Raw genomic sequence first — 15,032 nt, 5'->3', positions numbered from 1 at the left:
GAGTTCGAACCCTCCCCTTCCTTATATTCATGTACGATTGAAAATATTATTATTTCGATAGACTTCACAAGTCTTTCACCATTATTGTTTAACTAAAATTTGAAAATATCATGTATAAATAACTTTATTACCCATGTTAACAAATCTTAAAATCATCCAAATGCATGCAGTGTCTGCTTTCAAATCCACACAATCTCATATTCCCCCAACTGTAACCTAAAATGCCTGATCCTAAAATATTTGCACAAACAGTGTGTTCGTCCCATTGACATTATTAAGAATTTTATGTGCACAGCAATGGTTTTATTTCACAAAACATACACTGCCAGTCAAACTATATTCAGTTGCGTATGAGCTTGGGTGGTAGTGATGCGGAGTATCCACAAGACGGACCCGATGCCAAAGAGAAGCTCGCGAGTCGACTCAAAAAGTATACACTACTAATGCAATAATTGTTTCATTAATTTCCCCCCAGAATCATGATTGATTTTATTAATATATAACTGGTGTTAGCTTTTCAAAGTTGTAGAAAAATAAATGATTTCTGTTTGTTGTTTTGTGAATGTGCACATTGAAAACCTACCAAAGTTTATTTTGTGTTTCCGAAACGTGCACATTGAAAACCTTCTCCTTTTATCAATGATCCACTTAATTCATTTCATATTGAACCAAACTTGTGCCAAGAATGTATTTTCATTCATATCTATAATAATTAAAGTTCAATCAAATTCCTGAATGTTCAGCAACGACAGATTAAACCACGTGAACATAATTGACTCTGACAGCTCACTGTTTTTTTGTTACTCTAATATGGAACTCTCTAGCTTTTTTCTTTGTATACGTATTACGCTTATTTGTTACCTTATCAATATACGAGTCACATCCTGTCCGTGGGAACTTTGTAAACTGTTTAGGAAATTTTTAAGCAAAGATTTTACCAGTTTTCCAATACCTTTTCAATATTACACTCACGGAATGAAGTGATGTGAAATTTTTAGATTGGTTTAAAGTCTTAGTGTAACAATTTGCACTATAGATTTCATTAGTAATCATCACCGTAGAATGTTGTGTTGCTGGTATGCTGCCCTCACTCTCATTAATAAGAGCAGTAATGTTTGATATATGACATACAGGTGGTTAGGAATTTCTAAAATATCAAATACTACCTATAAAACAATGCAGATGAGATGTTTTAATGGTAAATAGTTTTGAATGTTCATAATTTTACTCATCTGTGTTAAAATTTGAAACAATCTAAAAGTGAGATGGAATTCAAATCTTAATATACCTAACATTATCCAATGCTCGATAATTTTCTGTTCAGTAGCACAGAAATGGAATATTAGATTATTTACAACAGAATTCTAACACAGAATTCTACTACATGGTTCTTGTTGGAAGTCAAGGTTGAGGTTAATCAAGGATATAATTTATGTGATTTCAGTTTTCTAACAAAAATGCCACACATGCTTATTACATGAGAGGTTGTCATTTTTTGAATGGGATATTGCCCAACTGTCCATTTTGTATTGATTATAGGAGTTATGAGATTGATCGCTGTTCATTATCTTCACCTTTTCTTGTAAAAGGAGTCTCAGGTTGGGTTAATTCAACAGAATATAAAATCAAGAAATATGATGTACATAAATTTCCTAACTCACCTGTGTGCTACCTATGCTATTGAATCTACAATGCTGAGATGAACTTCATTTTCTTCTACAAAAGTACAAAACAATGAACACTAAAAATACCAATTTGACATCCTATTCAGTTCATTGGCTATTAATACTTACCTATATCTGCACTCTGTCACAACTAACCTAAATTTATGCTAGCAAACCTTTTACTATTTTTACATGTATGTTGACTTTAAAAAAAATCATTGAAAATTTTAATTTAAGTAGAGACATATCAAATCATTGTGGCATTTTCACATTGAAAGCAACACCATATGACCCACCATCAATGTGTGCTGCTCTTCAAATCAAATTCGCCATAATGAAAGATTAAACTTTGATAGTATCTGGATTGATATTGCGTCTGTCTCAATACAGAAAGAATTGATAAAACAACCATTTCATCAGTAGTGTATACTTTTTACTTACGTACTAGAGCATAATTTAGGAATGGAAAAGAAAACCATTCTATAAATAAAACTATCAATAGGTAAGCAATACAATCAATAAAATTGGCAGTGGTACATGACTCTTTTTGCTGTGCACATTTACAAAACAACAAAAAGCTATAAATCAATAAAATCAATCAATCAATCACATTTCTGACAAAAATCCTTTTTGGTTGAGACCAAAAAGAATTTAGAGGCCAAATTTGAGACCAAGCCAACTTTCGAGACCAGGCCAGGTTTTATAGTACGCCTAGACCTGTTTGCATTGCTGCCTTTGAGAATAACACACACACAAATTGTTAGTAAAAGGAAGGGGGTGAAATGTAAACATTTTAGATTTTGAGAATTTTTCAAAATTGCGATATTCTGCGATTTTTTTCTGAAGGATGTGAGCAGATTAAACAGCAATTGTGTATGTTTTCAATTGAATATCTTTAAAAATTCTATCAGTAAATGAATATTTGTTGGTTTGTATATATTATAGCTTAATATGATGTGCTTTGGTACATAAATTAATAAAACATGAGATCATGCATCCTTGTGTTAAAATTGGGCTTTTGCATTTGGGGGTATATGTGCTCTGTAGCACATAGTATAAAAATAAACCCGCAAAGGTATGCCTAATATGGGTTTTTTAGTTAGTTTATGCGTTGTTAAAGTTATTTAAATGAAAAAAAAATTGATTGACAGAAATTTCTAATAGTATTTACCTACCTTAAGGTAATTCCCCATACCACTTCAAATAACGTTAGAAACGTTATTCACGAGTCACGAACGTTATAACACATTCAACGAACCCGATGGCATTTTGGTGAATTTTGTAGGCCGTATTAGGACTGATTGTTTGAAAGCAAATACATGTAACAAAAAATTTGATTGACAGAAATTTCTAATAGTCTTGATGTTGTATAATAACTCTGAAACTTGTACCACTCTATGTATTTGTTATATTTACAATTTGCCTGCATGCTGACTACCGTTGATATATCAAGGAAAAGAACTAGAGAGTTCTAAGTACTTCTTTCATAATCCTTTTGACTGTCATCAATAGAATATGCTTAAACTAATGTTTATTGTTACATTTAAGTGTACGAGATAGGGGTATATAACAGGTCTACAATGCGCCTTATCAGTAATAAGTTATGACAAGGTTAAAAGTTGCAAGCAAAGAGATAAACAGACCAAAACCAACGTGACTCTTATTTTGATTTCCGTTACAAAAATATAATGAAACGTAGTTTAAATTACAAGAAGTGGGGGGGGGGGGGGGGTGTTCGGAAATAATGAAAATATCAAAACGAAATGACGTTGGGAAAAGAGCAAACTGAACTAAGGAATTCATGAAATTTTTATTTATTGCATGCGCTAAAGAGTAATTATGAATTGTTACAAAACGTTTTACAAATTGTGATCTCAGACAAAAGAAACCTGAACACACATCACTTTCCCTTTTTAAACTTAAAGAGTCTCAAAAATATCAATATGGTGCGGCTTGGGGAGACATAAACGGCAAATTGGCTCTGTGACCCTTGGGGTCCCAATATAGGGTAAATTAGTTTCAATAATATTTATTTTTGAAAACTTACGGCAGGCAGAGGAGACACAGATGTGGATTGTTGTGTATACACACGATTCACGGTTGTCCTGACTTTAGGACACCTACTGCAAACAAAATATATACCATGTATATCATGGCATCAGGTTACTTAGAACATCGATTGAAACAAATTTCTCAAGCAAAATGTTTTTCTAGATCAAGAGAGATATATACTCATGATGTGTAAAAATAGCAAATGGGAATCCCCCACCCGGTAACTTACATAATAGGACGATTTATGTGCCAGAAAACAAGGAGGAGTTTATAATTTTGTTGATATAAAAATGAATTTTTCGCATTTCAAAATAAAAGTACATGATGAACTCACTACAATAGAGTTATCATTATGCTTTTTTTAAAAATATTATTTTGTAAACTTTATATAATATAATCACAGTGTACGATTCGTGTATATTTAATTGTAATCGTGAAATCATGTTGAAACCTGCTCCATTTGTAATAGGTGTTGACGGAATAAGCGCGGGAAAAATGGCAGGTGTTTGTCAAAGAATCAAGTTCCTTTCGTTGTGCATTTTCCAAAGTGCATTTATTTCCTTGTGTGGATAATAACTTTTCGTTTGTTTTAAGAACACCTGAACTACGAGTTCCGATGATAACAATTTGTCAGCGGGTAGGTAATACATGTACATGCATCAGACTTGTAGCAGACAGTCGGTTATGATTCAATAGGTAGTTAACGGTTTATGCATTGGAATGTTACCATTGTAAGCATGATTTCTAATGCTCATAGCTGATTTTCAGTTTACATTGCTATGGCATATATCGGTATTTCTAACTCATGATAATAATTTGTATATGTACAGGTAGAATCCGAGACGAGTTCTTAAGGGTATATGTACATGTACAGGTAGAATCGTTACAGGGTATCGGATTCTTTATCATGTCTGTAAATAGAATAGTACGTCATATTCTATATATTCATACAGATCTTTATTTACCCTATACCTCATGAAAGTGCGTCTCTGGAATGTCACAATCTGCTATAACCTGAGCAACTCAGTGTGACTGGAATTGTTGTATCATGATTTAAACATATGTAGCATACTAAATTGTGGTCAATTTTCTATTTTGTACAATGTTGTATCTATGTCGCGTATTACTCTGTTGTACACAAAGCTGATAACATAATTTACAGGTCTCTTAAAATGTGTACCAACAATCTCGGTTTTAATGCTATTTTTTCTCAGGTGAATAATACGAAAACAAAATCAAAAGGAACGGATCATTTATCGGTGGAGGTAGAGTACGAGAAATAATGATCAGTTCAAATAAAAGATTATGTAAACCTTAATTAAATACATGTCTTCTGTCTGTTTTAAAATCACTTGTACACATATACAATGAATTTAACAAAAATTATCAACAATTAAATATTGATTTTCAGTCTCACCTAGACAAGCAGTAAAACATACACATTTAAGCATTGGTGTAATTTAAGTAATATTTTCAGAAAAATCCTGACTATCATTAACCAAAACTATAAAAAGCGACTTGCATAGAAAAATCTTCAACAAAAACGACATAGATTCAGATACCCTGAGATCATTCGTTAAATTGCTATATCCACGAATCTCAGAAATTAAATAAACATGAACTAACATAATTTTTTTTTAAAATTCAAATGTACCTTAAAAAGACATTAAGCATTTTCAGTTTTAAAAAATCGCCCAACGTTTCTCTGCACTCTGTAAAACTATTTGTTAAATGCGACAGTTGAGTTTTGTTTATTAATTTTTCTCATGAAAGAAAACTTCCATGTAACGGATTGTCAATGAAAAGCATTCGCATAAATACACAATATCTGGATAGCTTAATGGTAAAGCTCCCGGAATAGTTACATTTCGGGGATCTAGGTTCGAATCCTAGTCCAGATTTCCATGGAGTGCTTATTGATATTTTTCCCAACAAAAATGTCAGCTGTAGATAAACGTAAAATGCAGAGGAACGTTTTCATTTGAAAATAAAATGTATTTAAACAACAAATTGTAATGTTCAATGCAACATTTACAAACTTGATCTTAAAATTATCTATTATTTAGAAAATGACAAACAACATCTCTATTTTACAATCACTTCTAACCAACATGTCGAAGAGCATTTCCTCTAAAACTGCAACTCTAAATGGCGATTATGATAACTTCCATAGATATCTGTGTGTAAAGCAAATTTAGAGGCCTTACACATGGCCTTAACTCTTAAACAGTTGATTCCCTATACACGAACACACAATGTAACTCTTAAACAGTTGATTCCCTATACACGAACACACAATGTAACTCTTAAACAGTTGATTCCCTATACACGAACACACAATGTAACTCTTAAACAGTTGATTCCCTATACACGAACACACAATGTAACTCTTAAACAGTTGATTCCCTATACACGTACGCCCAAGGAGGATATATAAGGACTTTCATTTCACCTTCGTCCAAAAATTGGAAAATCACATTCTGCTGAAAAATGGCTCTGAAAGTAATTAATTATTTAGACCTTGAGCAAAGGGCATTGGATCAAAATGGAAATATCACCTTCTGTTGCTAAATCTGAACGTGTCATTTAACAAATCTGACAGTGCTTATTTAACAGCACCTCACTTATTGTATGTTTTTTTTTTTCATGTTCGTGGTAAAGAATATATCCAACATTGCCTCACGTGTAATCTGTAGTGGGTTTTTTTTTTTCAAGTTGGTGGTAAAGTGTCAGTGATACACACCTCAATATCCCGAAAATCAACAACTCCGGTCTACAGTCGAACTATTGTCTAACCATCCATGACAATGTCTAGATATCATAAATGGGAAAGTCTCACTCAGCTCAAATCATATTCCGGGGACGTGGTCAAATGTATTTAGATAATAATGAGGATTGATTTCCATCCGATAGTTCTTAAAATGGTTAATTCATTGTCTGTTTTTATTTTCATTTAACACGATTTTCTGCTGAATTCACGCACCACTTTCTGATAGATCATAACATGTTTCAATAAATATCATAGTCAAATACTGATTTGAACTTGAGTTGCCCTGGTTTGTCTAATTTCCACTTGTTACTACACAAACTGGTATCACTTCCCCTCTGTCGTCTGTACACGTTGTTTTATACTTACTGTCAGGTGGATAGTCGCACCTGAAAAAATAATACTACGTGTTGGAATCCTCAGATTAGAGAAAAATTAAGCAGATGGGTACATAGTTCACAGTGTACATTAACTTTGTTACCATGGTTATGTATAGTATTTTATGGACAATAAAACAAACTTGCCTGCAACATTTGTGGAACTGATTCCTGACGTTGTAGATGATACATGTACCACTCTTGTCCGAACGTTTAAAGTAATTAACGCCAATAAAAAGCACCAATACAACGACAAATGCACCACATCCAATGATTATATGTACAGCTGTCCTATCTATAAAAAAGATGATTCAAAAATTAGTTCTTACATGTGTGTATATTATTTGATAATACGTACGCGAGCACACACCAATAAAACACAACTGAAGAGGGTATTATAGTACTGCTTACCTATTCCAGAACATTCGTCACGCTCCTCCCGGGGTCTGGGGCCGTCCCGTGTGTTATTCTCAACATCCTCTGATACGTAAAATTATATAAGGTTACGCCTAATTTAAAGGACGTTTTCTAAATTTCCATTTTAACAACAGCTTCGTCTAATCTAATATCTCAATGAATAATTCTTACCTTTTTGATGTTGATAGAACTGACACTGTATTTGACATTGTGGCGGCGAGCTTCGAACTTTACACAAATCCACCGAACAATATTGACAAGTCTGGTCCTCCGTGCAAAATTGTCTTATTCCTTCACATTCCACAGTACCACATTGAAATTTATATTCTATGTCTTCTAAATCAATATTATACTTGAATTTAGTTTCCTTTGTCATAATTACATTTTTAAATTGTATAGTAATTAAAATCATCAATATCATCTCTCCCGCCATTTTCGTGAGCAGCAATTTGTATTAGTCGTCGATAAAACTTCAACCATATACGCTGATCTAGAATGATCTGCGTATATATAGATATCAAAATCCCCAAATCTAAATATAGATATAGTACTGTCAAAACCTGAAAGACATTTCTTAATTCTGCGTGAGATGAATCACCTTTTTATGATACGTTACTGCTCTGCATATGGAAAGGTCAAGATAACGAACATTGATCAATCTCTGTTACATTGAAAAATAATCTAAGGAGACCTTTAGAAAGTTGGAGAGATTTTTTCTTTTATTATAAAACCGATTATATAGAGATAAAATAAGAGTATCTTTGGTTCACGAACTACTGTGTATGTTTAATCACTCATGCAATACATTTTGTCAGTAATGTTTCTTGCAGCACGACTTAGTTTTGTTTGTGCGGACCGTGCTAATACCTTTGTTTTGTAAAATCAACTAAATTACAAAATGATATTTGAAGCATATCAAATCAAGTAATGCCATGTTGAGTTATGATAAAATTTTATTCATATAATTACGATTCAATGAAATTAAAGCAGTTTAAAGAGACATTTGAAATTTTAATACTTTTTTTAAAGTGTGTTATTTTGGTAGAAGTCTACGGTTAGATCTTACAGCCAACGCTACTAACAATTTCCCCCAGATTATTAACAATTACCAAAGAAAATAAAAACTTGAACAAGCGTGTGTGAAACTTATTTTTCTTATTTATGTTCTAAACTTCTAATTCTTTTCAAACAAACACAAATTTTTCCTAAACTCAAACACAAATATACATGTAGGACCAGCTCGCCTGGGCGAGTGCAACAAACTTTTTTAATCAATTCAAACGTACATATAAATCTTTATCTTCACTTCATTCAACATTCTACAATAGAAAAACGTAATATCAAGAACGTTAAATACACGAAATATGATAGAAATGTGGGTGGGTGGCTGGGTGGGTGTGGTCTGTTGCACGATGGGCAGCGAATTCTCGAATGATTTCACTGCTTTAATGAAACCTGTACTCAGGTAAACTTCGATATTCACGAATATTTACAACCAATCAAGAATTGGCTGTCAATATAAACGCCGACCTTCAAAAACAAACTGAAATGCTCCTTGTAACGTTTATAAATATAATTTATTCTGTCCTTAGTTACAATCGCTCGTGAACACAGGTTACAATTCTGAGATCAGACATAAAACAATGGCAATAATGACTTCGTTCTTCTCTACATGAGCTCGATAGTTATGTATTTTATATTTGTTCAGTTATATCATCACTATGGGTGGGGCCTTTGCCAGTGACCAGCAACGCTGTTTGTCCATCTACACTGTTATTAACCACAATTGGTATTTTCAGATTTTTGTTTGATCTGCAAAGAAAATCGTAAAAATTATAATATTACCAGAAACTATACTAGTACTTGATTCATGCCAAAGACATTTTTTATTGTTGCATTATAATATCTTTCGTTTAAATTAAAAGAGCTAATTTCAGTAAATACTTGCCGTTTATTTCTCCATTCAGATAACTTCATAAAAACGTTTGTGGCAATCCATTCTCTGTTGGTCAGACATAGCACGACCAAGAGAGTTATATTAAATGACAGCGAGGTGATGAGGTAATCCGGATTTGAGAAAATTCCTTAAAAACAAGATAATATTTCCAATTAATATACGTGTATCAAAAATCGATGACAAAAACGAAACTCTAAAAGTCGATTAATAAAAAAACCGAGGTCTCAGAAACGCCCACCTGCTTCTTCCATTCGTCCTGTGGTCATTCTATTTCCCGCGTGATGCATCTTAGTGAAATCTGAAACAAATTGATTTAAAATTACAAATAATTTATTACATTGTACATCCAATTGTCTACGACCTATACGCATTTCATATCGACTCAGACTCACCTTCGCTTCTCAATAAACAGGAGATCTGGCAGCCCGGGGGAGGGGATTTACAGTCCGCATCACTGCAGTACAGGCACCGCCCATCTTCACCGCAGTAACTGTCGAAGTCGCACATGCGATCACCACATGTCTTCAAGCATGTCGATTTTAGTACCCTTTCGCTTAAACAGATAGTGTTATTAAGTGGAACACCTGAAGCGTTATTCAATAACAGAAAGAAAGCACTAACGGTAACATAGATCATCGGCAGTTTTATTTCCACCATGTTTTCCTTATTAAATCAAATCATCGTATACATTGTACATATTAGGTACGTACACTGTATATAAAAATAAACCAGGTATTCACCTGTACCTATATTTAGATAAGGAATTTCCAGGTGCTTTTATGAATGAAAATATTGTGAGCTCTGCTAAGGAATGGACAGATTTTTAGAGATTGCGAGATACAAACTAACATGGTGTACGCTTCGTTCTTTATCATACGACACAGCCAGTAAATATTAAACTGTTAAAGGCCAACTGAAACAATCTATATATAACCCGTTTCAAACAGGGCATGGTCACGATTTAAGCTGAAAATTTTCAAATTTTATTTTTACAATTTTTATTGTTTACAATGCTTAACTGGTCAACCAAAATTTGGTTTAGTTGTTTAGTTACAGGCGAGATACAACACTCGCAATTCTTTGAAATGTAAACAAGGCTTGTGCCAGTCTCTTGTTTACATGTAGAGGGCCACAACGCATGTTTCTAAACTTTTTCATTTTTTCTCTCCAGCAAAATTAGTTCTTTCCATGCCTAAAACTATTTAAAATGTGTTTTAATTGAAATATTTTGCGGAGTTTGAAAGTGATGAAATTCAAATCTTGAAAACACCAGATCTAGAATTAAACTATTTAATTGTATTCAGAATTAACTTGTGAATTGAATGAAATATGCTTTAAACGAACTATTACTTGTATATTTAACCTATGTAAACAAAAACATGGCACGAGCCTTGTTTACATAGCTCTGTATCTCTAATGTACCTTGACAACTGATATTCAAATTTTTGCTAAACATTAGAAATACTTTAGTGAAGTATACTAAACATTAAAAATGGAAAAATAAAATTTGAAAATTTTCGGCTCAAATCGTGTCCATATCCCTATACATACCAAAAATAAGAATCTTTTCAAGAGATTTCTTTGCCCCGTCATGGGAGATTCGGGGGCTATACAATGTACTGCTTGGTCCGTCCGTCTGTTTGTCCGCAAAAACTTTGACTTTGGCCATCAGTTTTGAATGGATAGTGATAGGTTTTTCCTATACCTTTCTTTTGGTGCCAATTTTTTTTTTACCTTATGACCATGACCTTAAAGTTTTACCTTCTTTTTAAAAACCGTAACCTTGGCCACAGATTTTGATTGGTTGGCGCTACCTGTATTTCACATGTGCATTCCTTGTGACAAGACCTTTATTTAGATAACAAGATTTTTTTTTTACCTCTTTGGAATTTGAGCTGCTTATGAAAAACTTTAACCTGGCTATAACATTTGAACGATTAGTGTTCAGGCTTTCATATTTCACATGTGTATTCCTTGTGACAAGACCTCTCTCGAGGAAGCAAAATGTTTGACCTCTTGACCTTGGAGTTTGACCTATTTGTGAAAACCTTTAATCTAGGCCATGATATTTGTATGGTTAGTGAATAGAGCTTTTCTTTTTATATTTCACGTGTTCATCTTGACGTCTTCACCTTAGAGTTTACCATGATATTTAAATGGTAAGGGATAGAGCTTTCATAGGCCCTTACTTATACAACTTACATGTAGGATCAACGACACGCCCCTGTAATTGGAGATTTGGGGGTATGCAGTTTTGGGTTTGTCCGCAAAAAAATGATTTGGTCATAGCTTTTGAATATAGATAGTGATAGCGCATTGATATTTCACATGTGTATTCCTGGCGACAGGACATTAATTTCTGTACGTACCAACGTTTTTGATCTTGGACCTTGACCTTGGGTTTGACCCACTTTTACTTTTGAAAAATTTCAATCTTGGCCATTATCAACTTTCCTTTCATACGGGAGCATCAGCGTTTTACAAACATATCTTGTATTAGATAATGACTTCAATGATATACATGTACATGTATGTGTATAAACTTGTTATGATAAGTTCACTTCAATGGGCCAGCACATATTACAAAGTTTCTTATCTTATCTTATAATAAAATTTCAAATCTGACGAAACCAGACGTATGGTCATTGTTTTTAAAAGGGTCACAGTCTCGCGCAGTTTCACTTCCGGTGTGTAACTTCCGGAGACAATCACACATTTCTTAGCACAGCAATAGACTGTTGACTTACTTGAGTAAAAAGAAACGATCATAACTTTTTTTTTCGTGTTTGCGTATCATCAACTTGGTTTACGGCGAACAAGTGAGATGTCCAAGTTCCTATCTACTTCCGGGTAGGCGAAACACGGCGAAAACAATACACACCGGTACTAATGTAGACAACCGATGTCAAAACACTTAGTATTTAATAAAATGATAAATATTTCGTAAATATATATTTACATTTGCAGAGATGACTGAACATGACAGAACCAATCACAGCTGTTTAAGGACGATGTGAAGGATAAAGCATATGCAGTGCCCCCCCCCCCCCCCCCCCCCCCCCCCCCCTTCGCTACAAACTTAACAAGACATTACTGGCATATATATATCTAGATAAAACTCCAGATTGGCACCCAAAATGGCCAAGAATGGTAGAATTAGCGTGTTAACTATAGTCTTGTGCGGGAGTTTAGTTTATGCATGTCTAGTCAACTAGTGCACGCGAACGAAGTTTAGTTGATTTGAGAAATAAAAATATGGCTATCTGCAACAGATCGGTTGAGGAGTTGTCAATTTTACAATAGTTTTCGATGACTGCGTTGAAGAATCACAGACGTACCAGCATAAATCTACTAGCTACAGCTTGTTTACCGATAACTGCCTGTTTCAGGATCGAATAATTTCCCAAAATTATGAATCCTTTGATTTAAAATAGTTTTTAAGATTACATTTATTAAGCTCGCTTCCCAAATGGAGAACAACTTGACTTCAATATCGAATGTTGCATTTTTACCATGCTTTGGGCAAGAGTTATCTCAAAGCAGTGGCCAAAATGAGTAAAACCGACTAGAATAACTAAAAACATACATCTCTTTGTTATTTTTGTCATATATTCCTTAAACTAATATCTGCTAACATGCTCAAACTATTTTACACACTTTGTCCGCCACCTTTGACCTAGACTGCTAGTACGTGATAGACTAGTTAGTAATTTTCAACTAGACTCATTCACTTCCGGCACACTAAAGCACGTTCGGGTGAACTATAGCTTTACTTTTGTGACTATAGTTTGCACTTCATCTATTTTGACTAAAGCTGGATTTGACGTGTCTCCCCCTCCTTTCGTAAATCCTGGATCCACCACTGATATGGGAGAAGCCAGATCTATGACATACAGCGTAACTAAGGATGACAAGCTTATGAATGATATCAACGGGTCTATCATTCTCTCACCAGGGGGCGCGTTACGCAAGCTTCACAGTAGTGCGAGGAGCGCACGGAACTCTGGGTAGAGAATGCGGGTCTATTAGACTCTATTCGAGTTTATCCTTAGAATTTGATCACGAATATTTATTATGTTAAAGAACTGAGAGAAAATATGGAGAAAACTGTGAAGACCAATGTTCATCTTCATCAACATATTGTAGGCGGGTTCGGTTTTATAGAAATATACAGAATTAGAGAATATTGTGGATTTTACATATAATCGTGATAAGGGCTTGGTTTTCATCATAACCATGCATAGACTAGATTATCTGACAAAGACCAATCTAATTAAAATTAGATGTTAGATCCGCTCACATACTCGCTACACTAGTATGTGAGCGGATCTAACATCTAATTTTAATTAGATTGGACAAAGACAGTCTTTAAAATATGTACATTTGTATACTAGATGAAACCCCGCGCAAGCGCGGGAAATCACAATTAAATAATACATGTATTGCATACAGGAAGGACTTTTTAAATGTATGTTTGAATGAACGATATCTTTAATTCAAATGTATTTAACACTTTTTGAATAATTGCGTGTATTAGTAATGTTATATTTATTGATATACAGTAATAAATAAAACTTGATCATTAGGAAGTCACTGGGACCTCCAAATTAAATGTTCCTTATGCAACATACGGTAAATGATTTCTCTCCATATTGAAAATTAGATAATGTCAAATCTTATGAATACAATCGTAATCTGTCATGCCGAATAGTCCATCAAAGACAAAATGAACGGTCGTTCATAATTTCAAAATTTGAAACTCTGTATTGCGAATGTTTAGTGTTTGTCGTGTGATAATTATGAATACACGTGGTTTCTTCTCGTCAAACGCAGAATAATGTGCTCCTCACAGTTACATGTATAGTTATACAGAGTGAGTATCATCCCGAGCCCCGTCAATCTACAGCGAGGTGCTCCATCAACAACTTGCTTCCAACGTTCTAGTGGATCTAATCGCCATACTTGTATCTGACGAAAATATCGTAACATAGATCAGTATATCACCTTATTATCCTACAATAAAATGATATACCGGTGTTGATAAATTTGAATGATGTAATCCATCTTTCATATTATTTTGACTCGAAGTCTTGTTAGACTTTCCATACAGTAATATTTCTTATAATCTCTTTTGTTGTTTTCTAAATTGGTTGCAACCCCTCTACGTCCGCCAGTGGACAATGGCGAAGATGCTTCTTCGACAACTTTTACACGTTTATCACGATCTTGTGCAAATTCAAGCCCATCATCCGGTGAATTGTGGTGCCTTCCGACAACTTTTGGGAACTAGAAAAGCTCAAAACATTTTTGCCTTTCTGAACTTATAGCACATATTCGTTTTCATTCCGAGTACCACAGACACTTGTCTCTGTAAATAAGTTGTGACCTATATGTATACTAATATTGATAACACTTGTGCACTGCACGTGTTAGTTTTATTTTGTAGAGCACACATCTTATTGTTGGTGTAAGGAAACACCCATCAGGCCCGTAGGAAGCAATTTCACTTGGGGGGGGGGGGGGGGGGGGGGCACCACATCAAAGTAATTTACGACAAAAAAGTGATATCGACAAAACCATTAGTAAAAGATAACTGCATAAATATGTGCAAGCATTGAGGTGTACGTCATGTACATAAATCTAATTATGTACATAGAATCTAATTAGTTTCCCAGAAAACCCCTCAACTTTGATTTTAAGTTTTGTTTATTTTGGTTTTTTTGGAGGGGGGGTGTTAAGGATTTTTAAAAATCTTTTTTTGTTGTTGTTTATGTCTTTATCATTTTGTTATCAATCAT

The 15,032-nt window shown here is 34.0% G+C and overlaps 2 protein-coding genes across 5 annotated transcripts in view; both read right to left on the bottom strand.

The window, feature by feature from the left end:
* LOC125668947 (uncharacterized) overlaps window positions 1–7,787 on the bottom strand; it is a 57,815-nt gene extending 50,028 nt beyond the window's left edge. For 3 of the 4 annotated variants that reach the window (XM_056161161.1, XM_056161163.1, XM_056161164.1), the window contains exons 1-4: window positions 7,449–7,770; window positions 7,272–7,340; window positions 7,008–7,155; window positions 6,853–6,872 (exon numbers count right to left, since the gene is read on the bottom strand). In XM_056161161.1, coding sequence (XP_056017136.1) covers window positions 6,853–6,872; window positions 7,008–7,155; window positions 7,272–7,340; window positions 7,449–7,710 — 499 coding nt within the window. In that variant the 5' untranslated portion in view covers window positions 7,711–7,770. Of the gene's footprint in view, window positions 1–6,852; window positions 6,873–7,007; window positions 7,156–7,271; window positions 7,341–7,448 lie in introns of all 4 variants that reach the window. The other variant, XM_056161162.1, reaches the window with a different exon arrangement.
* A 1,048-nt stretch (window positions 7,788–8,835) lies between these two features.
* Window positions 8,836–10,130, bottom strand: LOC125671791 (uncharacterized). Its single transcript, XM_048907703.2, has 4 exons — window positions 9,627–10,130; window positions 9,473–9,532; window positions 9,226–9,361; window positions 8,836–9,089 (listed from the first exon to the last, which is right to left on the bottom strand). Exons 1-4 carry the CDS (start codon window positions 9,889–9,891, stop codon window positions 8,972–8,974), a joined length of 579 nt encoding a protein of 192 aa, XP_048763660.2. The 5' UTR covers window positions 9,892–10,130; the 3' UTR covers window positions 8,836–8,971.
* Between the last annotated feature and the right edge of the window lie 4,902 nt (window positions 10,131–15,032).

The sequence above is a fragment of the Ostrea edulis genome, chromosome 4, assembly GCF_947568905.1.
Source record: "Ostrea edulis chromosome 4, xbOstEdul1.1, whole genome shotgun sequence".
Taxonomy (NCBI): Eukaryota; Metazoa; Mollusca; class Bivalvia; order Ostreida; family Ostreidae; genus Ostrea; species Ostrea edulis.
Note: the sequence above shows the minus strand (reverse complement) of the source record. Positions and strands in the feature narration are given on the sequence as shown.